Here is a 23,746-nt window from a genome sequence, read left to right as displayed (position 1 = left end):
TAAAAGCAGAAACGTGCCTTCAGGAGCAAAATCATCTTCATGCATGACAATGCCCCATCTCATGCTGCAAATAATACCTCTGAGTCATTGGCTGCTATGGGTATAAAAGGAGATAAACTCATGGTGTGGCCACCATCTTCCCCTGACCTCAACCCTATAGAAAACCTTTGGAGTATCATCCAGCATAAATAATTCAGAGAAAAAGTATGCGGCACTTACCATGGCAGCTTGAATGAAAAGTCCTTTATTTCATGACTTTCATCTTAGATGGTAACGTGGATCCACCTGGACCCATTGAAGTGTGGTAACGTGAAATGCCGTCGTCCTTTCTCCTCTCTCCCCGCACCCCTCTACACCTTACCATCTAAAATGAAAGTCATGAAATAAAGGACTTTTCATTCAAGCTGCCATGGTAAGTGCTGCATACTTTTTCTCTGAATTATTTATGCTTAACTTTAGGCATCATGTATTTTTCAAAATTAATTTTTCTAAATGCATGCTGCATATGGATTTAACCGGGGGGGAGTGCAGCGCCCCAGAGACCTGGTCGTTGCAGTAATGTAGCTCTGCCACTAAGGGGAGTGATGGTACGTCTGATGGCACTAAATGAGTTCATCTGACCAGGTATCACCAGCACACAGTACACTTCACACTCCGGCCACTAGGGGGAGCAAAAGGTTTTATTTATTAGGCCACTCCTCACACTGGTAAAACTAGGGGTTGGATGGGAAGTTAGGGAGAAGATGACTGGGTTTTGTCCAGGCAACATCCCGTGGCAGGTGGTGTTGCGGGGAAGATTCAGGGGGGTCCCTGTCAGGCGTGGGAACCTGGCAGGTACCTAGCGACAAGAACAGAACGAAACGGAACCGCGCCTGCACTACCTTGCGGCGGTATCCTTAGAAAGGACATGAAGCGAAGGATATTGTGGACAGTGAGAAACGAGATCAAGCACATATGATTATGCCTGAAAGACAATCCAGAGACGTCCACACGGCATCGGATGAGAGCACGGATCCAGACTTTCCCCGGCCAGGAATTGTTCACTTCCGACTGATGTCGTGTCACCTACTATGAGAATAAACCTCAATACCCCGACAAATGTAAATAGTTAACTGTTTGTTTCCTGCTTTTGCTGCTTTAAACCCGTATAGGGTTATTTCTTAAAGGGATCCCTTTGTTGACCCGGGATCCCTATTGTTTTACATTTTTCCTTGCACAAAGTTATCACTGTTTTAAAGGACTGCCGAATCATGGACGGTGAATGATTCACAAACTGCTTTGTAAATAGTTTGCACCTTCTTAAAGGTGCCCTCTACTGGTTTTACAAAAGAAAGAAGACTTTGCGAAGAGACTGTTTCTGAATACAGCATAGAAGGTCTTGCTTTCCAAAGGACTTGCAGATAGAGAGAATCTGCACTACCTCAAAGAGACTTAGTTCCCTCTTAAAGGGAATGTTCACGTGTTGCACTGAAGTATAATGTTGCCTTAAGAAAGTTAAAATTTTAATAATGTTGAGATTTAGGAAAAGTTAATAATGTTACTAGAGATTGAGGACAGGAAAAGTTGGAAGCCGAATTTCAACATAGTGAACCCGTAGGGGTTAGAGAGTCCTCCTGAGAACCATAGAAAGATAGTTAGTTGCGCTGACAGAGGAACAGTGGTTAGGGTTAGGGTTAGGGTTAGGGTTAGGGTTCCTTAGGGTTAGGGTTAGGGTTAGGGTTAGGCAAGGAGCTAGGCGGTCCTGCATTTGTGAAGTTACAAAAAAATAAAGAAAAAGTTAAGTTTGCCTTATAGTATTTTATAGTAAACCTTTAGAGGGTTCAGCCTATACACCCTCAAAGGAGAAGTTAAATTATTGTTTAGCATTTGCACTTAGTAGAATACCCGGCTGGGTACCAGAAGTTATTTATAGTCAGAGTGTTATTTAAAATATTTAACCTTGTTTTTGTTTGTAATGTTCAAGTGTTCTCACCTCCCATAAAGGGAAGCATTGTTATATTTATTTGTTCCTTGCATTTCAAAAATTTGCATGACTTTTGCTAACATGTATTGTTGTTCTTCTTCCCAGTCCAGGAGTACTGGATTTAACCGGGGGGGGGGAGTGCAGCGCCCCAGAGACCTGGTCATTGCAGTAGTATCGCTCTGCCACTAAGGGGAGTGATGGTACGTCTGATGGCACTAAAGGAGTTCATCTGACCAGGTATCACCAGCACACAGTACACTTCACACTCCGGCCACTAGGGGGAGCAAAAGGTTTTATTTATTAGGCCACTCCTCACACTGGTAAAACTAGGGGTTGGATAGGAAGTTAGGGAGAAGCTGACTGGGTTTTGTCCAGGCAACATCCCGTGGCAGGTGGTGTTGCGGGGAAGATTCAGGGGGGTCCCTGTCAGGTGTGGGAACCTGGCAGGTACCTAGCGACAAGAACAGAACGAAACGGAACTGCGCCTGCACTACCTTGCGGCGGTATCCTTAGAAAGGACACGAAGCGAAGGATATTGTGGACAGTGAGAAACGAGATCAAGCACAAAGGAGAGCCAGTAGGAGTCGTGCCCAGAGAACGGCAACATCCTACTGAGGCGCGTAGCCGGTGCCCGGAACACCGAGGAAGTAACTGACTTTATGCCTTACTTCAAATACCGCAGGACAGTTAATTATCGGTTGGCTGTCTACCTTACATCACCTAAGCAGACATAGGGGGCAATGCGTGGAGAGGGGCATCTCTAGGGTCCCGGAAGATCTCCGATCCTACCCATCATACGGGTGCGTCCTAGCCATAACAAACCTGGGGGACGGAGAATAGAAAGAACTAGAAAGAACTGGAACGAACGAGAATAGAAGTTGTGAGGACTATCCCGAATGCTCAGCAGGGAAGCACTACAACACACAGGCGCTAGTGGTAGGCAACGATTTCCACCTGCAAAGGGAACTCTGGATGTGCCTTCGGACCGGCCGGTCTCAGACAGCCCTGTTGATAGTGCTCTGGATTGAGGATCCTGAAGTCTTCAGTAAAGAGGTAAAGAGACTGCAACCCTGTGTCCTTGTTATTAACTGCACCTCACACCATCGCCATCTACATTATCGGGAAGCCCTGGGGACACACTTCACCTGTGGGAAGGTATACCATCTAGCTGCCATCACATCACCCCAGTGGACCCCAAGCAGCGTTGGTCTCCCTGGCCGAACACCACAGGTGGCGTCACGAAGCTTTAGCTGACTTTCATCATCCCTTTTATTGGACGCCCCTTAGCAGGGTCACGGACTGGGTCCAGCCACCGTGACAACCCCAGAACTGAGACTGAGAGGACCGATACCGAGTAACCTGTGGCCCTGTGTCTGGGGGCGCTGCACATACAGTAAAACATGGTTGCAATGTCCTTATGTGGGGCTGCATGACTGCTTCTGGTGTTAGGGAGCTACATTTTATTGATGGTATTCAATTCATAGATGTACTGCTCTATACCTAAACAAAAGATCATACTATATTAATTGTGCTGCAGAATATATTGGTGCTATATAAATAAAACTATTATTATTATACTCTCACTCTATGGCCTTGGAAGACATACACTTTTTCAACATGACAATGATCCAAAGCACTTCTGTTGAATTTCTGAAGAAGAACATCTTAAAGTGATTCAGTGGCCAAGTATTAAAAAAAAAAAAAAAAGCTGACAGCATTTCACTATGTGGACGCAGGCTCCCAGTCCAAGGAATCAACTTGGAAAATACAGCAATCAAGAAGGAAAGAGGAACAGAGTCCAATCTAAGTGAAAAAATGGAAAAAAAAAATTCTGTCATAATACAACGTTTCGACCAGTCTTTATCAAGTAACCCACTTGATGGACACTGTTCCTCTTTCCTTCTTGATCGGTGGCCAAGTATGTCTCCTTACCTGAACCCATTCAAACATCTATGGGGAATTCTGAAGAGACAAGTTGAGCATCACTGTCCATCCAGTGTCCAGACTCTGAAAGATTTCATTCTTGAAGAATGGAAAAAGATAGATGCTGCAATATGTCACCAACTTGTTCCTTCTATGCCTATAAGATTTGGTGCTGTGCTTAAAGAAGTTGTCCACTACTTGGTCAACTTCTTGTTATACCCATCGAGTGGCACCACTAAAATAATAAAACTTGAACTCACCTCTTGTGCTAGCGCCATTCCTGCGGTCTGCACTCGCTCTCCCGGGGCTCCCGCATTGTTGTTGTGACATATGACACCTGCCCCCAATCAGCGCTGGAGCTACTGTCCCCGCCTCCTGTAGAATAGAGCATGAAGAGGAAGTCCAACATCAGCTGTAGCCCGGACTTCCTCTTCATGTTCGAATTGTCCGAATGCGGGACAGAGACGCCAGAGCTGATTGGGCACTGGTATCACATGTCACAACAAGCTCACAAGAGCCCCAGGAGAGCAAGTGCCAACTCTGCGGGAACAGCACCAGCACGGGAAGTGAGTATAAGCTTTATTATTTTACAGGGTCCAAACATTGTGATCAAGAATGGGTTGTCCTACTAGTTGACAACCCATTTAAAAATCATGGAGGTCATACAAAATACTAGATGTAGTAGTTTTTGATGTGGGGTGTATTCATTTTTGCATCAACTAATTTGAATGAAAATGAAGATTTTGTAATGGAAGTTATTATATTAACCCTCCATTCATGTGCCCTAATGCCCAATGTTTTATAGTATTTTTATCCTTATTTTTACCTTTATCTTACAATTTCCTTTTAAATGTGCCCTAAATTTAATCCCTGGCTCAACTGTCATTGAAGTGGTCCCATTTTTAAAGAAGAGCCGCAATATGGACTACTGTCACGTCATTTGAGTGCGGGTGAAACATCCAAATCTGCACAATAGTGGCACAATGTGATACCCTAATGCTGTAGCCCAAGTTACTAATCTCAACAATTAAAATGGAAAATATCAAACTACTGAGAACCAAATTACAAAACATTTATAATCAAAAAGAAAAATCCTATTTTGGTGAAATATTCCATACCAATTGGTCAGAGTTTCTCAATCTTACCATTTACTATTAGGTTGTAAGATGGCGGCGCTATTCTTCAAAATTCTAGGCCTTGACTTGTTAGCAGACCCTAAAAGACTGTGCTATATTTGTTCAATGAAATTAAATTTAATTCTCTGGCATAAGGGAACCTAACATCTGAAGAGTAACACCAAAGCAAGTGCCCATCAAAATCCTAGGAACCCTAGACACATTGATACACTTTCGGGGTTGTGAGAAAGTTAACTCTTGGTTAAAATGTCAGTTAGTGCCTCTCATTAATCCCAAAATACTGCAGCTAAAGTAACCTTTATGACATTACTCATGTCATTTTGTTTTACCTGTCTGGATTCTGGGTGCATACGTGCATCTGTAGTAGAATCCTTTGGGTAAAAGTCTTAAAGCATTGTCCACATTTCCATAGATGCCAGTCACTGAATTCTGAGTTGAGTTGGCTTGTTGAGGTTGGGCTGGCAAGAACTCGTTGATTTTTTGCATTAATCTGGTTATATCCTGTATCCAAAGGCCCAGATTTATCCAGTAGAGAATAGTTTCTATTGCATGGAGTCTGTGGAAAAACTATGGACCTCTGCAATGTAGAAGAAGGCAACTTGCCATTTTTGTTGAAGGATTGTAGCGTGTCTTGTCTGGACATGGCTTCAATAACAGGTGATGGGACGTTCACTACAAGACAAAAGGTTTTATTCATTGTTAAAATACAGCGGTCACACAATACTATCAAAAATATCATCTTCTAATGAACTCAAGAGAAAACCATCCAGTCTATGACAGCAAAATGAATAATGTCTTACAGTTTTCATCCTGAGCGATGCATTGTAATGGAATCCCAAAGAACGACGTGTAGCTGTCATTGTACCACACCAATAGTTCTGTGCCCCGGGGAATGTCAATACAAGCTCTGTAGAATATGCTTGATCTGGTAAAATAACAGAAAATCAATCATACTTGATCTATTTACTTCCTTCAATCACTTCTAAAACAGAAGAAAAAAGCTATTTTGCTGGAAACACATCATCAAAATAAAGATAATACTATTTTGACCATTAAAATAAAAAATAGTATAATATTTTTAATGACGAGTCGACACAATTCTACACCAGACATTTTCATTATCTTCAAATGTGACACTATACAACCAAAAATCTGCTTCATAATAGGCGGAGATGAGCAAATTTGCTTGGGTTCCCTCTTATTCGGCAAGCTATAGCGCAGAGGGAACCCGGCTTCCTGGATCGCTCCGGCCGATCAGCTGATTGGAGCCGCAGCTGCATGTGTCGCGGCTGTGTCACAGTCACAACACATATACTGTATAGAGAGCTTGTGTGTTGGTTTTAGGGTTAGGTTTGATGCTGCCCACTGGAGTCTATAGAGAGTTGGATGGAGGAGGTAGTAGTTGGAGTGAAACAAAGCTAGATAGACTCACAAAGACACTGTTGGAGGTTCTTTTACATTTTATTTTACCCCAGTGCTTGATTCACAGCTACACTGCTTAGTGCAGCTGTATAATGCCTTGCATATTGTTGCTGCATCTGAGGGTGTGCTACAATGAAATTGGGGTGCAAGACATGCTCTTCTCCATGTATGGGAAAAATCATAGCAGCTAGTCTACACCCAGCAGCTCAGGGAAAACTGATAACTAGAGATGGAGCTTTCAGAGGAGAAACTTGGTGAAAAAGTTCTATACATTAGTCATGTAATTGCCAGGAATTGTGCTACTCATAAAGTACACAGATATGACAGCTTATTTTAAAATGTGTCTACCACCAGGTTTTTGATACTTCATTTGAGAGCAGCATAATGTAGGGGCAGAAACCCTGATCCCAGTGATCTGTCACTTACTGGGCTGTGTGTTGTAATTTTTATAAAATCACTGTTTTATCTGCTGCAGATCTAGCAATTCTCTGAAAGCTGAGCTCAGTGCATCCCCCACACTGATTGGCAGCTTTCTTCTTGCGCACAGTGTACTCAGAAAGCTGCCAATCAGTGGTGTGGGCAGGGTTAAACTAAATGGCAGCAGGTTAACTTGTCCTGTTATGATAATCTGCTGCTCATAAAACAATTGTTTTATAAAAACTAATGCAAACAGCCCAGTATGTGGTACATCACTGGAATCATAGTCTCATCATGCTGTTGCTAGATTCCCTTTAAACTGTGGATACTTGAAAAGAGATATTAAACACAGAAAAACTGGGAACTTATGAAAATGAATTGCTCCTGACCCCCATCCATATGTACTCTTGTCTCAACCTAGCTTGCATGTATTCTGTATGGGGAAACTGGAGTAGACTGCTGCCAGACATGTCTGGCCGGGGCTTATGTCCCCCATGATTAGGATTGGGCATTTTGAAAACCAACTCAAATCTACTGTTAGGGGAGAGTTGGGATTTACCCTATATACATTAGATGTCATCTAATCAGACTGAAATTGTTGGGTTCAGCTCCTCTAATGTGTTAACTATTAGTAGCTATTTGATGATAATCATGGGCATAACTATAGCGGGTACAGGGATCACCGTCTAGTCCTCTAGTCTAGACTAACAAGGCTCGAAAGATACCTTTGGCCCATATGAGAAGACCAGTTCTATTAAAGACCCATGATACTTGGGGGCACTGTTGGATTTTACATTGTAGCTCATGAGCTTCAAGTTATGCCACTGATAATAATAATAACAATAATAATATAGAAGAACATTGCACGCTGTCTATAATCACTATAATCAATGCTATTAACAACAAAGCAAAATAGCTTGCTTAAAAATGCTAATTTGATGAGCAATTGCTCATGATGATACAAGACCTCCACAAAGGACAAAGGAATTTTATTAATATATTTATATTGTCTACAGCTCATGATGTATAGCTGCGCAATGTAATGTAAGGGCTCTTTCATACTGCGCATTGTCACACGTTCGTTGGGCTCGTTCCCACACACACATACACACACAAAGGACATATGTGCTGAACTAGTATTAAAAGCAACATTTAAGATTTTCATATGTTATGCCATTTTTTCTAACACTTTCATGACTAAATTCTCAAGTGACCGTGTACCGTCTTTGATATGGCAAATACGTAAAGGGGTTGTGTAGGATTAAAAATATGGCTGTTGTCTTCTAAAGAAATGCCGTACTGGTCCACAAATTGCACCTGGCACTCGCCCTATTCCCTCCAATGGAACTAAGCTGCCATACCAGGCGCAACCCATGAACACGTGTTTTTGAAAGATAGAAGCATGACATGTTATGTATTGTATTTAGTGATGAGCGAGTATACTCGTTGCTCGGGTTTTCCCGAGCACGCTCGGGTGGTCTCCGAGTATTTGTAACTGCTCGGAGATTTAGTTTTCCTTGCCTCAGCTGCATGATTTACAGCCGATAGACAGCTTGAATACATGAGGGGATTCCCTGGCAACCAGGCAACCCCCACATGTACTCAGGCTGGCTAGCAGCCGTAAATCAAGCAGCTGCGTCAACAAAAACTAAATCTCCGAGAAGTACCAAATACTCGGAGACTACCCGAACGTGCTCGGGAAAACCCGAGCAACGAGTATACTCGCTCATCACTAATTGTAATCTAAGCAAAATCTAAATCTAAATACAGTTTAATATCACTTTTCAGTGCGAGTTATCTGTAACAAAGTAATTTGGTTGTAGAATAACGCTGCCGACATATGGGAATCCCTCCCTGCATTTTTCACTGTAGTGAGATATGCTCTTGTCAACCTATTTTGTCACCACAAACTGGCTCTTGGCAACAGAATCATAAAGATCAATAGAAAAGTGCAGATCCTCAATATTTTACTTGCAGCTGCAAAACTTCCATTTATCTTGTTATTCTCTCTATTTACAGCCATGTTGTCTCAGGAGGGCACTGCTGGCTAAGCAGAACATTTCTACAGCTTTCTATGAATATCTGTCAGAAACTCTCAATGCGGCCTGTTTTGCTTTCCCCATTTAAACCTCCACCTCGTCTATAATTTACAATTTTCTTGACTTTTCCTGCAGCGACGAAAATCATTTTCTTCTAGATTAGAAAAAAAAAGCCAATAGTAAGTTCTAAAACTTGAGAAAAATCAAGTCTACTCTTTGCTGTACCATTCCAAATATTTCATCTTTTACTTTGGCTCTCCGTAAAATAAACAAAGCGGAGTAGCAATGAGCGTACTAAAAAACCAAATGACACAGTTTGCTGCTGAAAGAGCAGAACTGTGTTTCAGGCGATGGGTGGTCTCTGAGGGTAGACCGAAAAATAGTGTAAGCATACACCATTTCTTCCGAGCGGATAATGCTTCCAAAACTCGCACAACTCTCTGCATGCTGAAGTACATCAAAGGGATTTTTCTCGTTTCGGATAATATTTCCTTTGCTGACATGTATTTAGTATTGTGGTTGGATGACTCATAAAGATAGCTTCATGGCGTCCTAACGCTGTTGAAGTAGAACACATGCCAACGGACATTATTGTCAGCCTCAAAATAAAAACAAAACGTTCAACCGAGGGTCAATCAATCACACAGTTCTTTGAAGAAAATTCCATTTAGATATTAGACATCATAACATAGTCAATTCAAACCAGCTGACTTTTCGTGAAAATGACAACTTTGGACAATGCAGAAATAGGCTGAAGCCTTAAGTGTTTGTACTCCTAAGCTCTACGCTCTTTTGGTGACTGAGCAGAGTTTATTTAATTTTCATGCTTCATTGCTCTGAAAGCTGAAACAACTGAAACCATACTGTATTGAGCTGTTAACATCTCATCTGGATGTAAAAATTGCCATTAAAATGTCTGATGCATGTAAATGTTTTTATTTTCCATGCTTGTAACTACGTGTTTCCTTAACAGACATGACTACTACTTAAAATAGCATCCAGAATTTAGGTCTGACTAAGTGACTAATAATAAAGTAATCCTATGTGTGTTTCGGGACATTCGTCTAGATTACCCGTAGGCCTCCCTTATTATACTTATACTGTACCCCTTAATGCCGAAAACCTCAAATCTATTTTTCTCATACCTTGACTATACTGAAGCTGTGCTGACAGCTCAAAATAACTGCAGCATATTCTCTATATACAATGTCCCACAGGATGGAGCTTTGTATGTACAGCTACATGAAAACCAAATGCCAACATTGTAAAATGCCTAATAATTCACTGTCATCACATCAAGATATCGTGGGGATTATTATCTTTTCAAACGTGTCCTTCTGGGGTGGGCACACGAACCACCTGGACCCCATGTCTTCCATGTATGTTTATTACAGCTCTAAAGATGAGCATTATCATCTATGAACTCTTCTATGGACACCATTGGGCTCTATTCCACGCGAAGTCTACGATGCCATTAGATGTATAGATGCTGTTTCCTGACCTAAGTTTACTTGACCAATTGTTTATATTTATGTTATATTTTGGACTGTACCGCCATATCTTTTACTGTGTATCCAACTGTTTTGTGGATTATGCTGTGGTCCACTGTGTGGTCCAGTGTGGCCCCCAGTATACAGTTTGTGTGTTAGCACATGTTTGTTCACGCATATCCTTGCCTGTCATATGATTACAATAAAGCAATTTTACATTTTTTCACAATTTTGGACCCTGTGATTGTCTTTGGATTCTATCCCCCCACCCCCTTCTCTTCTGGAAATTCGCAGTGTGTTAACTTTTACCACCCTTGCACGGTTTTAGTCATCTGGGCAGAGACACGACACCTACAGTCACCAATAAACTTAATTCTTTTGGCTGAAATCAAGCACAATGTTCATGATTCAAATCGATGCCAGGATGTTCATATAAGGGCTCATACTCACTTGCGAGAAACTCGGATGAGTCTCGCATGTCAATACCCGGCACTCAGGAGCGGAGCATGCAGCTGCATGTATTGCTATTGCTCCGATCTGAGTGCCGGGTGCAGTGCCGGGTATTGACGTGCGAGACTCATCTGAGTTTCTTGCAAGTGAGTATGAGCCCTTATGCACAGGATGGGACAGTAGTCATTATTACAACCAAGGCACTGATTACTACAGTAATTGTTTCGAGCTGGAGGTTAATTTTCTTATTTCTGGTTTCCAGTCATTCTGCTGCTTTCCATAAGTGAATTTTAAAGGGAACCTGTCACCTCGAAAATCGAGGGTGAGGTAAGCCCACCGGCATCAGGGGCTTATCTACAGCATTCTGTAATGCTGTAGATAAGCCCCCGATGTTACCTGAAAGAGGAGAAAAAGACGTTAGATTATACGCACCCAGGGGCAGTCCCGCTGCTGGTCCGGTCGGATGGGCGTCTCTGGTCCGCTGCGGCGCCTCCCATCTTCATTCCAAGACATCCTCTTCTGATCTTCAGCCACGACTCCAGCGCAGGCGTACTTTGTCTGCCCTGTTGAGGGCAGAGCAAAGTACTGCAGTGCGCAGGCGCCGGGCCTCTCTGACCTTTCCGGGGCCTGCGCACTGTAGTACTTTGTTCTGCCCTCAACAGGGCAGACAAAGTACGCCTGCGCCGGAGCCGTGGCTGAAGATCAGAAGAGGATGTCTTGGAATGAAGATGGGAGGCGCCGCAGCGAACCAGAGACACCCATCCGACCGGACCAGCAGCGGGACCGCCCCTGGGTGAGTATAATCTAATGTCTTTTTCTCCTCTTTCAGGTAGCATCGGGGGCTTATCTACAGCATTACAGAATGCTGTAGATAAGCCCCTGATGCCGGTGGGCTTACCTCACCCGCGATTTTCGGGGTGACAGGTTCCCTTTAAAAAGATATACTATCCTGGCATTAGTTAAAACGTGACTACATTTCTCATCAAAGTCATTCTACCTAGTGCCATAAATTTGTGCCCCGCTGTCTCCTCTGCTTGGAACAGAGTTCCTATCCTCCTGCTGCCAAGGCATGGTGAGCTAAACGTCTAAACTGACTGATAGCAGGATCAGCATCAGAGCCGGTTGTCAGTCAGAGCTGGGAGGGCGGTTACAGCCACTGCTCCCTACGCAAAAGGGGTGACTAAACTGTGCCAGCGCCACCTCTGTGACCAAAAGAGCATGGCGGGGGAATAAAGTTCTTTTCCTCCGGTCAGCAGGGCTCTCAGTATGTGCACCCCACTGTATCAGAACGCTATTAACCTGCAGATAAACCCTATATCTGCAGGTTAATAGCATTATTTTACATGATGGATTCCATTTTATTCAATATTTCCAAACAAGTGACAGGTCCCCTTTAATGAAGAAAAATAAGTTGCAGCTAAAACTAACTTAACAATTTAGTTACCGTATATACTCGAGTATAAGCCGAGATTTTCAGCCCAAATTCTTGGGCTGGAAGTGCCCCTCTCGGCTTATACTCGAGTCACGGTCAGCGGTGGGGTCGGCGGGTGAGGGGGAGAGGGCGCTGAGGCATACTTACCTAGTCCCAGCGATCCTGGCGCTCCCCCTGCCGTCCCATGGTCTTCTGTGCCGCAGTTCTTCCTCTATCAGCGGTCACGTGTGACCGCTCATTAGAGAAATGAATAGGCGGCTCCACCTCCCATAGGGGTGGAGCAGCCTATTCATTTCTCTAATCAGCGGTAACGGTGACCGCTGATAGAGGAAGAAGCTGCGGCACCGAAGACAGCTGTCCGGGGGAAGGAGCCGGACGCCAGGACCAGGTAAGTATGTAATATTCACCTGTCCACGTTCCAGCCGCCGGGCGCCGCTCCATCTTCCCGGCGTCGCTCCATCTTCCCGGCGTCTCTGCGCTCTGACTGTTCAGGTCAGAGGGCGCGATAACGCATATAGTGTGCGCGGCGCCCTCTGCCTGATCAGTCAGAGCGGAGACGCCGGGACGAGACACCGGAACGAGACGCCGGGAGCTGCAAGCAAGAGAGGTGAGTATGTGTTTTTTTTTTACTGCAGCAGCGACAATGGCAGAGCTTTCTATGGGGCAATATGAACGGTGCAAGAGCACTATATGGGGCAGAGCTTTCTATGGGGCAATATGAACGGTGCAAGAGCACTATATGGGGCAGAGCTTTCTATGGGGCAATATGAACGGTGCAAGAGCACTATATGGGGCAGAGCTTTCTATGGGGCAATATGAAAGGTGCAAGAGCACTATATGGGGCAGAGCTTTCTATGGGGCAATATGAACGGTGCAGAGCACTATATGGGGCAGAGCTTTCTATGAGGCAATGTGAACGGTGCAAGAGCACTATATGGGGCACAGCTATAGGGCAATAATGAACGGCGCAGAGCACTATATGGGGCACAGCTATAGGGCAATAATGAACGGCGCAGAGCACTATATGGGGCACAGCTATAGGGCAATAATGAACGGCGCAGAGCACTATATGGGGCACAGCTATAGGGCAATAATGAACGGTGCAGAGCACTATATGGGGCAGAGCTATAGGGCAATAATGAATGGTGCAGAGCACTATATGGGGCAGAGCTATAGGGCAATAATGAACGGTGCAGAGCACTATATGGGGCACAGCTATAGGAACAAAACCAAAAAAGGGGATAACTAAGGACCCTACAAAAATCAAAACACCTAAACAACAAGGATCCCTAAAATATAACGTTTATTGAACCAATAATAAAAAATCTCTCAATCATGACACAAGTAAAAACGAATTAAATAGACAAATTATGTACCTATTAGGTCCTAGTAAGTCACTACGCTGAATCCTACCTGCCAGTGGAGGTTGGCACCCTAATTTTCTGCGGTAGGCGCCCCCACTCCGCGTCGACTCGACCCTCACAAGTCCCTAGAATTCCCTAAATAAGGAACCCTAGGAGATCCTAACAATATCCCTAAATGAAAATCCTACCTGGCAGTGGGGGTAGGCACCCTAATTTGAAACGGTAGGCGCCCCCACTCCGCGTCGACTAACCCTAGGAACCCTACAAAGTCCCTAAATAGGGATAGAAATAAAGAAATGTACCCAAAAACTCCCAAAAAACCCAAAAATAAAGAGAAACACACAAAAAAAAGGGAAAAAAAAATATTAATAATAATAAAAAATAGAAAAAAAAAAATATATATATACAAAAAAATGAGACAATGTCTCATCCCTTAAGAGATACACCCAAATAGTCCAATATCGGGTATCTCTATAATATAGCACAAATATGCTCTTATATGTGTAAATGCCGAGATCTCAAAATGGGTAAATGAGATGATACTGTATGATTTTAATATTGTCCATATACAAAAAAGCGCTCATACAATATAATACATGGATGCTTATAGTGTGTATATCAAATGAAAAACACACTATTTACTGCATACTGACATGCACTACAACAAAAACCACCTCTACAGATAGTGGTCAAAATTATATGTCGAGACGTCTCAATGAGCCAGTGCATTATTAAAGAGACATGTATCACAAAGAAGAAAATGGGAATCAAATAGCACCTCAGGGTAAATAGCAAAGCACCTCAGGGTAAATAGATATCACCATGTATTGTACCTATCCCATTTAAAGTGCACATTGCAATAAGCATGATCTATCAAGTAGATAAAATCTTATAGACAAGTTATCTTAAGTGCATGCTGCAGTAATGTAACAGGCCGACCCCACAAGCCTGGGGCCCCCAGAGAGGCAATATATTCTCATACATGGAGGGACACAATCATCCCCCCAAAAAAAGCCATATCATTGATACTCATCTGCAGGCTTGCGGAGATGTCCGGCACAACTAGAATACCATTCGCATCAAGCGCTAGATAGCAATCTCCCCACAACAATGCCCGACGCGTTTCTCCCCCATCTATGTATAGTGGGGGTTCATCAGGGGTATATAGAGCTAATAGATAGCTGCATAAAATAGGAGCTGTGGACTTACCACGTGTCTCTCCTTAAATAGCAGTGCGAGCACATGTGGAGCACGCCGGCAACAGTTCCGTCCCCAGAGATGACCTCATCACACCGTGCCGCCTAGGTCAATGAAGCGCACAATGCGTGTCACCGACAATATCATGTCCACGCATGCGCAGAGTCAGATGTACAAAGGAGAAGCCGATATGTGTGCAATCATAGCCGGCGCCTGCGCAGAAGCATAGTGGCGTGATAATCAGTCACAAAGCCACCTAGCGGCAGGCGACGGACCAGTCCGTGGAACGTACAATACGTACCACACTGAGATAGGCGCCTGCGCATAAACTAAAAGCCTCCGACGGACCCACATACATGATGGAGAGGCACATTAATGAATAACTCTCAAGCCGGATAACTATAGCGTACTCATATTGGAGCATAACCATAACTGTATTAAAAGAGTGCCACACCACTATCGGGGGCCCAAAATACATACTAGAATCTTATTATATGATGCATTTATAAGGGTACATACAATATACAGTATTGATAGATGTAATATACACAAATTGAAGAAAAATTGCATCCTTCAATATCTAACACATAGTTAAGTCTCCCAAGTAGTGTGATAAAAGTAATAATAAACAAATAAGTATCCACAGCAAAAAACGGACAACATAGCAAAGAATGAAAAGAGAAAAAATGAAACAATTAAGTGTCCAAAAATTAAGACAAAAGATAAATAACTACATTCTGTATCAATATACATGGCTGTGGTTCAAAATTTATACAAGGCCTGATAGGTGGCTAGATAAAACTAGCAAAAGTCAACTGTTCATTGAGGCCAGAAGGATTCATGGATCTCAATAAATAGATCCATCTGGTTTCAGGCGCCGGCTATGATTGCACACATATCGGCTTCTCCTTTGTACATCTGACTCTGCGCATGCGTGGACATGATATTGTGGGTGACACGCATTGTGCGCTTCATTGACCTAGGCGGCACGGTGTGATGAGGTCATCTCTGGGGACGGAACTGTTGCCGGCGTGCTCCACATGTGCTCGCACTGCTATTTAAGGAGAGACACGTGGTAAGTCCACAGCTCCTATTTTATGCAGCTATCTATTAGCTCTATATACCCCTGATGAACCCCCACTATACATAGATGGGGGAGAAACGCGTCGGGCATTGTTGTGGGGAGATTGCTATCTAGCGCTTGATGCGAATGGTATTCTAGTTGTGCCGGACATCTCCGCAAGCCTGCAGATGAGTATCAATGATATGGCTTTTTTGGGGGGGATGATTGTGTCCCTCCATGTATGAGAATATATTGCCTCTCTGGGGGCCCCAGGCTTGTGGGGTCGGCCTGTTACATTACTGCAGCATGCACTTAAGATAACTTGTCTATAAGATTTTATCTACTTGATAGATCATGCTTATTGCAATGTGCACTTTAAATGGGATAGGTACAATACATGGTGATATCTATTTACCCTGAGGTGCTTTGCTATTTACCCTGAGGTGCTATTTGATTCCCATTTTCTTCTTTGTGATACATGTCTCTTTAATAATGCACTGGCTCATTGAGACGTCTCGACATATAATTTTGACCACTATCTGTAGAGGTGGTTTTTGTTATAGTGCATGTCAGTATGCAGTAAATAGTGTGTTTTTCATTTGATATACACACTATAAGCATCCATGTATTATATTGTATGAGCGCTTTTTTGTATATGGACAATATTAAAATCATACAGTATCATCTCATTTACCCATTTTGAGATCTCGGCATTTACACATATAAGAGCATATTTGTGCTATATTATAGAGATACCCGATATTGGACTATTTGGGTGTATCTCTTAAGGGATGAGACATTGTCTAATTTTTTTGTATATATTTTTTTTTTTCTATTTTTTATTATTATTAATATTTTTTTTTTCCCTTTTTTTGTGTGTGTTTCTCTTTATTTTTGGGTTTTTTGGGGAGTTTTTGGGTACATTTCTTTATTTCTATCCCTATTTAGGGACTTTGTAGGGTTCCTAGGGTTAGTCGACGCGGAGTGGGGGCGCCTACCGTTTCAAATTAGGGTGCCTACCCCCACTGCCAGGTAGGATTTTCCTTTAGGGATATTGTTAGGATCTCCTAGGGTTCCTTATTTAGGGAATTCTAGGGACTTGTGAGGGTCGAGTCGACGCGGAGTGGGGGCGCCTACCGCAGAAAATTAGGGTGCCAACCTCCACTGGCAGGTAGGATTCAGCGTAGTGACTTACTAGGACCTAATAGGTACATAATTTGTCTATTTAATTCGTTTTTACTTGTGTCATGATTAAGAGATTTTTTATTATTGGTTCAATAAACGTTACATTTTAGGGATCCTTGTTGTTTAGGTGTTTTGCACAGCTATAGGGCAATAATGAACGGTGCAGAGCACTATATGGGGCACAGCTATAGGGCAATAATGAACGGTGCAGAGCACTATATGGGGCACAGCTATAGGGCAATAATGAACGGTGCAGAGCACTATATGGGGCACAGCTATAGGGCAATAATGAACGGCGCAGAGCACTATATGGGGCACAGCTATAGGGCAATAATGAACGGCGCAGAGCACTATATGGGGCAGAGCTATAGGGCAATAATGAACGGTGCAGAGCACTATATGGGGCACAGCTATAGGGCAATAATGAACGGCGCAGAGCACTATATGGGGCAGAGCTATAGGGCAATAATGAACGGCGCAGAGCACTATATGGCACAGCTATGGGGAAATAATGATCTATTTTTATTATTGAAATTCACCGGTAGCTGCTGCATTTCCACCCTAGGCTTATACTCGAGTCAATAAGTTTTCCCAGTTTTTGTGGCAAAATTAGGGGGGTCGGCTTATACTCGGGTCGGCTTATACTCCAGTATATACGGTATATCTTAAAATAATGCTTTTTGGTGGTCCATGACAATCAGAGCAAATATTGAAATGAACTTGATTCTATTGTTTTAAAGCTTCACTTCAATAGTTTACCTCCTACAACTCCATAAAAGAGCAAATAAGCAGAGAAGGGCACCTTGGTTATCAGATATCCACAGGAAAGACAACCCTTCCTCTAAAGGCGTCATTTGAATGGGCATTACACATGGTCACCTACAATTTCGACTCCCCAAAGATGGGACACTTACTTTAAAGTAACTCCTTAAATCTTTCGCTGAACATATCCCAGTTAAGTATAACTAGCAAACAAAGGAGATTATGTAAATTCCACCAAAATGAATTTTTCAGTTCTCATAATTATACCTGCTTTTCTGGGTTTTTTTTAAGTCTAGCAAACATGCTGTGTAATACATACGTTGTTTTCATTCCTAGATCCTTCCTAAGTGAATACATCTGTGATCCTAGTATGTTATTTTCTGAAAATGAATTATAGAATTGAATGTAATTCAGAAATTGGAGCGCATTACCTGTACTGAACCACTGTCAAATTCTGTTCCCCGCAGTGCCTGGCGCATCGGACGTACCTCATCCAGCTTGACTTACTGGGTTCTCCTCCATCGATAAAGTGCTGTAGTGTCCCATCTTGATCATATATCTAAATGAGAAGAAGTTTATTGTTCAATACATGATTTATCTCCATTAAGTCAGCAATCATTTTCCAGTAGGCCACTAGTGCCTCCATATTTCACCTATAGGAAATTAGTACTCTGCCATTAGTCACCAGATTATGTGTGAATCTTGAGAGTTGTTTGACTTTAGAGAGAAACACCCTGTGATGAAGAATAAATTTCTCCTGTCTTATCAGTCCAATCTTTGGTATACTAAACACATTTACAGAACATCCCAGATGTCCCTCGTCTTCCCACACAATATTTTGGCATTCTGGTTATGTAATGAGCTGCCAGACAAGAGCTTTGGGTTAATGATGAATTCATGAATGAATGGCAAAGAGATCCAAAAAGCTACCTAAGTGAAAGAAACATTTCTGTCCTATTGGAGAATATTTACTTAGAGAGGTCTCGTTGATGTGAAACTCTAGAAATTTTTACCACATACATTTTCCAAAGACAATGCCAGGAACCCATAACTTACAGTAATAACAATTATAATAATATGTTCAAATAATTAAGACATCACAAAGTAACACATAGTTGAACAGTCACAGGAGGAGTGAGCACCCTGCCGCAAGCTTACAATCTATAAGGTAATAGGATTGACACAATAGATAAAAAGTGCTTGTCGTGTATAGTCCAGCCATCATTGTAATAAATAGGGTATTTCAAATAAGCTGCATGATTCGATCATCAGCCACTACCTGTCTACAGTTACCAAGTGCTATTGGGTGCTTGAGGTGAGGAGAACAATGAATAAAAGGGACCAGATTCTGAAGAAAATTTAGAAAGAGGGAACAGGGAAGTTAGATTGGTGAAGTGAAGTCATAAGCCTGTTCAAATAGATGAGTTTTTAAAGCACGCTTAAAATGTGGGGGCTAGATATTAATCAGATCATCCAGCGTAGTATATTATTAAAACTGGCGCAGCATGATAAAAATCTTGGAGACAGAGTTGCTAGGTTCGGATTATGGAGGAAGTTAGCCTTAAGGCCCCGTCACACTAAGCGACGCTAAAGTGATCCCGACAACAATACGACCTGTCAGGTATCGTTGCTGCGTCGCTATGTGGTCGCTGGTGAGATGTCAAACAGTGAGATCTTCCCAACGACGCAGCAGCGATGCGGGGACCTGTAGTGACCTGTACAACGATGTCGTTGGTCGTTGTGACCCTGTCACATGGCAGCTATTTTGACGATTCAGACCTCGATGAGGGACGTCCTGGTCACACAGGCGTGCATTTGCGTTGCCTTTTCCGCGCCCATTCAGTTCCGATTGGTGGTCGCTACTGCGTTCTGATTGGCTGCCTGAGGCGACACAATAGCCCTTCCGTCCTTTCGCTCCGATTGGTGGTCGCTACTGCGTTCTGATTGGCGGTCATGCCTTCAACAGAAGGCGGACATAGTAGCGCTTCCATCCTTTGTTCCTGACCGCGTGGTGGTTTGCAGATCATTGTAGAGTTCTCCAAAAATGAAAATGCATTTGAGACCCCAAACGATACCTACCGTGCACAAAGTATAGGTGTCTGAAGAACCGTTGAAGAATAGATAAATTGAAGAGGAGTCGCAGGCCGGAGAACTCTACAACGATCTGCAAACCACCACGCGGTCAGGAACAAAGGATGGAAGCGCTACTATGTCGCCTTCTGTTGAAGGCATGACCGCCAATCAGAACGCAGTAGCGACCACCAATCGGAGCGGAGTGGTGCGGAAAAGGCAACGCAAATGCACGCCTGTGTGTCGGTGTCTGAGTCGTCAACGCGGTCGTTGGTAAGGTGTCAAACACAGCGATGTGTGCTACCCAGCGGGACCTCAACGATCAAAAAAAGGTCCAGGCCATTCCGACACGACCAGCGATCTCACAGCAGGGGCCTGGTCGCTGCTACGTGTCATACATAGCGAGATCGCTACTGAGGTCGCTGTTGCATCACAAAACTTGTGACTCAGCAGCGATCTCGCTAGCGACCTCGCTTTGTGTGACGGCGGCTTTAGATCAGTTGCAGAATGGAGAGCATGGGTAAGGTGATAAAGATGAGGGAGGGAATTAGGGTGGTGCAGAACTGAGCAGCTCATTGTGGATGAGATAGATAAGTTTATATTGTATTCTGTAATGGATAGGCAACAAGTGCAATGACTGGCATATGGGGGAGGCATAGGTGAAGGGGCTTGACAGAAATACAACTATGGCTGCCATATTTAGGACAGACTGGAGATGAGAAAGTTTGGTAAGAGGGAGACCGATCAGTAGAGAGTTGCAGTAGTCCAGGCAAGAATCAATAAAAGTGACAGTAAGAATTTTTGCGTTAAAAAGGTTGGATTCTGGAGATGTCTTTAAGATGTAGGTAACATGCAATTGGACATAGGGAATAAAGGGAAGTTCTGTGTCAAATATGATCCCAAGACAGCAAACTGCTGCTTGAGAGTTAAGGTAGAACCACTCAGATCAATTGCAATATCAGGTACAGGTAGATTAGTAGAGGAAGGAAAATAGTCCTAGGATAGTATTCTTGGTTAATATTTGATGTAAGGTCACATCTTGGGCTATTGCGTCCCATAATACAATGATCAACATTATCAAATTATATAATATGCAAAAAGAATATAGAATATAGAAAGAAATATGCAGGGTCGTCTTATTTTGTCTTATTTTGCTTTATTACTGTATTGTTAACATTGTTACCTATGACTGCTGTGTTTGAAACTGTTAAACTGTAAAGCGCTGCGGAATATGTTGGCGCTATATAAATAAAGATTATTATTATTATTATTATTATTATTATTATTAAAGACTCTTCAGAAGGAAGAGGACTTTATCTTCAGTGTCACCTTGTGGATTGCTCCATCCAATAGGTGGCACCTGAGATAAAATTATTTTCCTTCTAAAGAGGCTATTTGTATATTTCAATTTCCAGAGGAGCATTGTTTAGCCTATAAGTCTCTTTACACTGGCTTGGCACTCTTTGTAAGGAGAATCATTCACCTTTAAATCCTTAAATATATAGTGAAAGCCAAGTTTAGTATCTTCCGGCCATACACATAGTGACCAGACAAGAGCTCTGTCAGCCAGCAGACATTTCTTATGCCTCCGCTACAAGCATGCAATATGAAAAGGAGTAAGATGGCGAAAGGCACTTTCAGCAGGGATTTATCGCCTTCAGAATTTCATCATGATGGATGGGAATATGGTCTGATCCTGCCAAAGTGAACGGATTCTTTGTTTTGCAGCTTAAATCAATATCAATTCTTGGCTATATTATTTGGTCAGTAATGTCTACAGATTATTAATTGGCCTTCCTGATGCCTGAGTAACAGCATTGTGTGGCTGTATCCTACTGTATATGACTAGACTTACCGTGAAGTGACTAGTTTTTGTATTGAAGGAACATGCTTTCAAAGGATATATTGGACAGGGCAAAGACATGAAATATAGCATAAACTTGAGAATGATGATGTTTTCCAAGATTTCCTACAATGATGCATTGAAATTAGGGTTCAGCTAAACGGATCGGACAAATTCAAAAATCGCCGACTTTCGGCAAAGTCGGGTTTCATGAAACCCGACCCGATCCTACTGTGGAATTGGCCATGAGGTCGGTGATCTTCGCGCCACAGATGCGTTTCGTATGGCACTTTCAGCACCATTTTTCAGCCAATGAAGGAGGACGCAGAGTGTGGGCAGCGTGATGACATAGGTCTCGGTTCTCAACATCTTAGAGAAGGGCATGACAGTGACTGGCTTGCTTTCTGCGGCGTCACAGGGGCTATAAAGGGGCGTGCACGCCGACTGCCATCTTACTTCTGCCGATCATAGCATAGGCAGAGGTTGCTGCAACTTCAACAGAAGAAGGGATATAGTTAGGGAGGGAAGATTAAGCCCCGAAACTGCTTGTGCTGTAGGAATTTCCACTGTCCAACACCACCATTTGTTTGCAGGGACAGTGGAGTTAATATTTTTGTGCATCAGCTCTGTAGCTTATTAGGCTGCCTTACAAGGCTCCCTTATAGCTGCATTGCTGTTTGCACGCCGCTGTGCAAACCAACTGCTTTTTTAGAAGCAAAAATCCTGTTGCTCCTTTCTGCACAGTTATCTTGTTTATTTGTCCACACTTTTGTGTGCAGCAGTCCTTTTTATTGCTGCCATACTTTTCCTGAGATTATTGTAGGGAAATTGAAATTGTACTACAGTCCTTGTATTTTTTCATATATCTTCCAGCCACTTTCTGCCACTGCATCGATTCAAAGTAACAGGAGACAGCATTTGTCCAGTATGGTTACGAACTACCTTTCCTCCCTTATCGATGTTCTCCCGCACAGGTTGTTAGGGCTAGCGGAACGCACCGAGTAGAAATAGATATTTATTATTAATGGTGCGTTCGCAGCCCGGGGTCTACCGTGCAGGAAGAACCTGCTGCTAGTGAATGGTGGCACAATATGGCGGTGTAGACTAGCTCTGTTACCTCACAGAGCAGCCGCGAGAGGAAAGCACTGCGCCCTGTTAGCCTCACAGGAGCACAAGCTTACTGCCAAGCTGATAGCAGTCTGTGGTTAAGCAACACGCAATCTCCTCACCGGAGAAGCCGGTATTCTAGGGGCTTATTTCAGCCGGGTCCCTGAACACACTCATACAATCTCCTCACCGGAGGTGCCGGTATTCTAGGGGCTTATTTCAGCCGGGTCCCTGAACACACTTATGCTAACCACACTGGCGCAAAGCACATATGACTTGATACTAGCGCATGGCCGTGCGGTCATGCGCAGTTTATATAGCTGCAGCACAGGAAGTGGCTATAGAACTTTTGCCCTTCCAAGACCTGCCAAGAGGACCAATGGAATGTGCCGCAGAGCCTGAGCACATGACCCTCGATCTCCAACGGGAGATCTTGCCCTGGGCATGCTCAGTGTGTGCAGATAAGGACTTAGTCCCAGAGAAGTCCGCTCGCTGCTGACCAGTATAGGCTTTAAAGGCAGAAGCTGGAGAAGCAGCAGTAACTCTTCTCACAGAGTCAGACTGAGCGAGACGCTGGGATCGACGTCCCTGCTGAGCAGACTCCACTGCGGCTGGAGGAGAATGGGAGACCGCAGCGGAGATGGATCGAGATTCCCCCTGTGCAGCAGAGGAAACTCGACTCCTAACATTACCCCCCCTCCTAGGGCCCCCCCCTCCTTGGGCCTCGCTACGTTCGAAGGCAGCAATGAGCTGTGGAGCCCGAATGTGCTCAACAGGCTCCCAGGACCTGTCCTCGGGACCATAACCCTTCCAGTCCACCAAATAAAATTTTTTACCTTGCACCCCAAAATAGCGTTCACCTCATAATCGTCCGAAGACGAAC

At 43.4% G+C, this 23,746-nt stretch overlaps 1 protein-coding gene across 1 annotated transcript in view; it reads right to left on the bottom strand.

Moving 5' to 3' along the window:
• The window catches only part of PRDM6 (PR/SET domain 6), a 169,217-nt gene that overhangs the window by 31,581 nt on the left and 113,890 nt on the right, over window positions 1–23,746 (bottom strand). The window contains exons 4-6 of the mRNA XM_069745386.1: window positions 18,275–18,402; window positions 5,823–5,947; window positions 5,352–5,694 (exon numbers count right to left, since the gene is read on the bottom strand). Of these exons, the coding sequence (XP_069601487.1) occupies window positions 5,352–5,694; window positions 5,823–5,947; window positions 18,275–18,402 (596 nt within the window). The remainder of the gene's footprint in view (window positions 1–5,351; window positions 5,695–5,822; window positions 5,948–18,274; window positions 18,403–23,746) is intronic.

The sequence above is a fragment of the Ranitomeya imitator genome, chromosome 1 (genome assembly GCF_032444005.1).
Source record: "Ranitomeya imitator isolate aRanImi1 chromosome 1, aRanImi1.pri, whole genome shotgun sequence".
NCBI classification, from domain to species: domain Eukaryota; kingdom Metazoa; phylum Chordata; class Amphibia; order Anura; family Dendrobatidae; genus Ranitomeya; species Ranitomeya imitator.
This window is presented reverse-complemented; position numbering and strand designations above follow the sequence as displayed.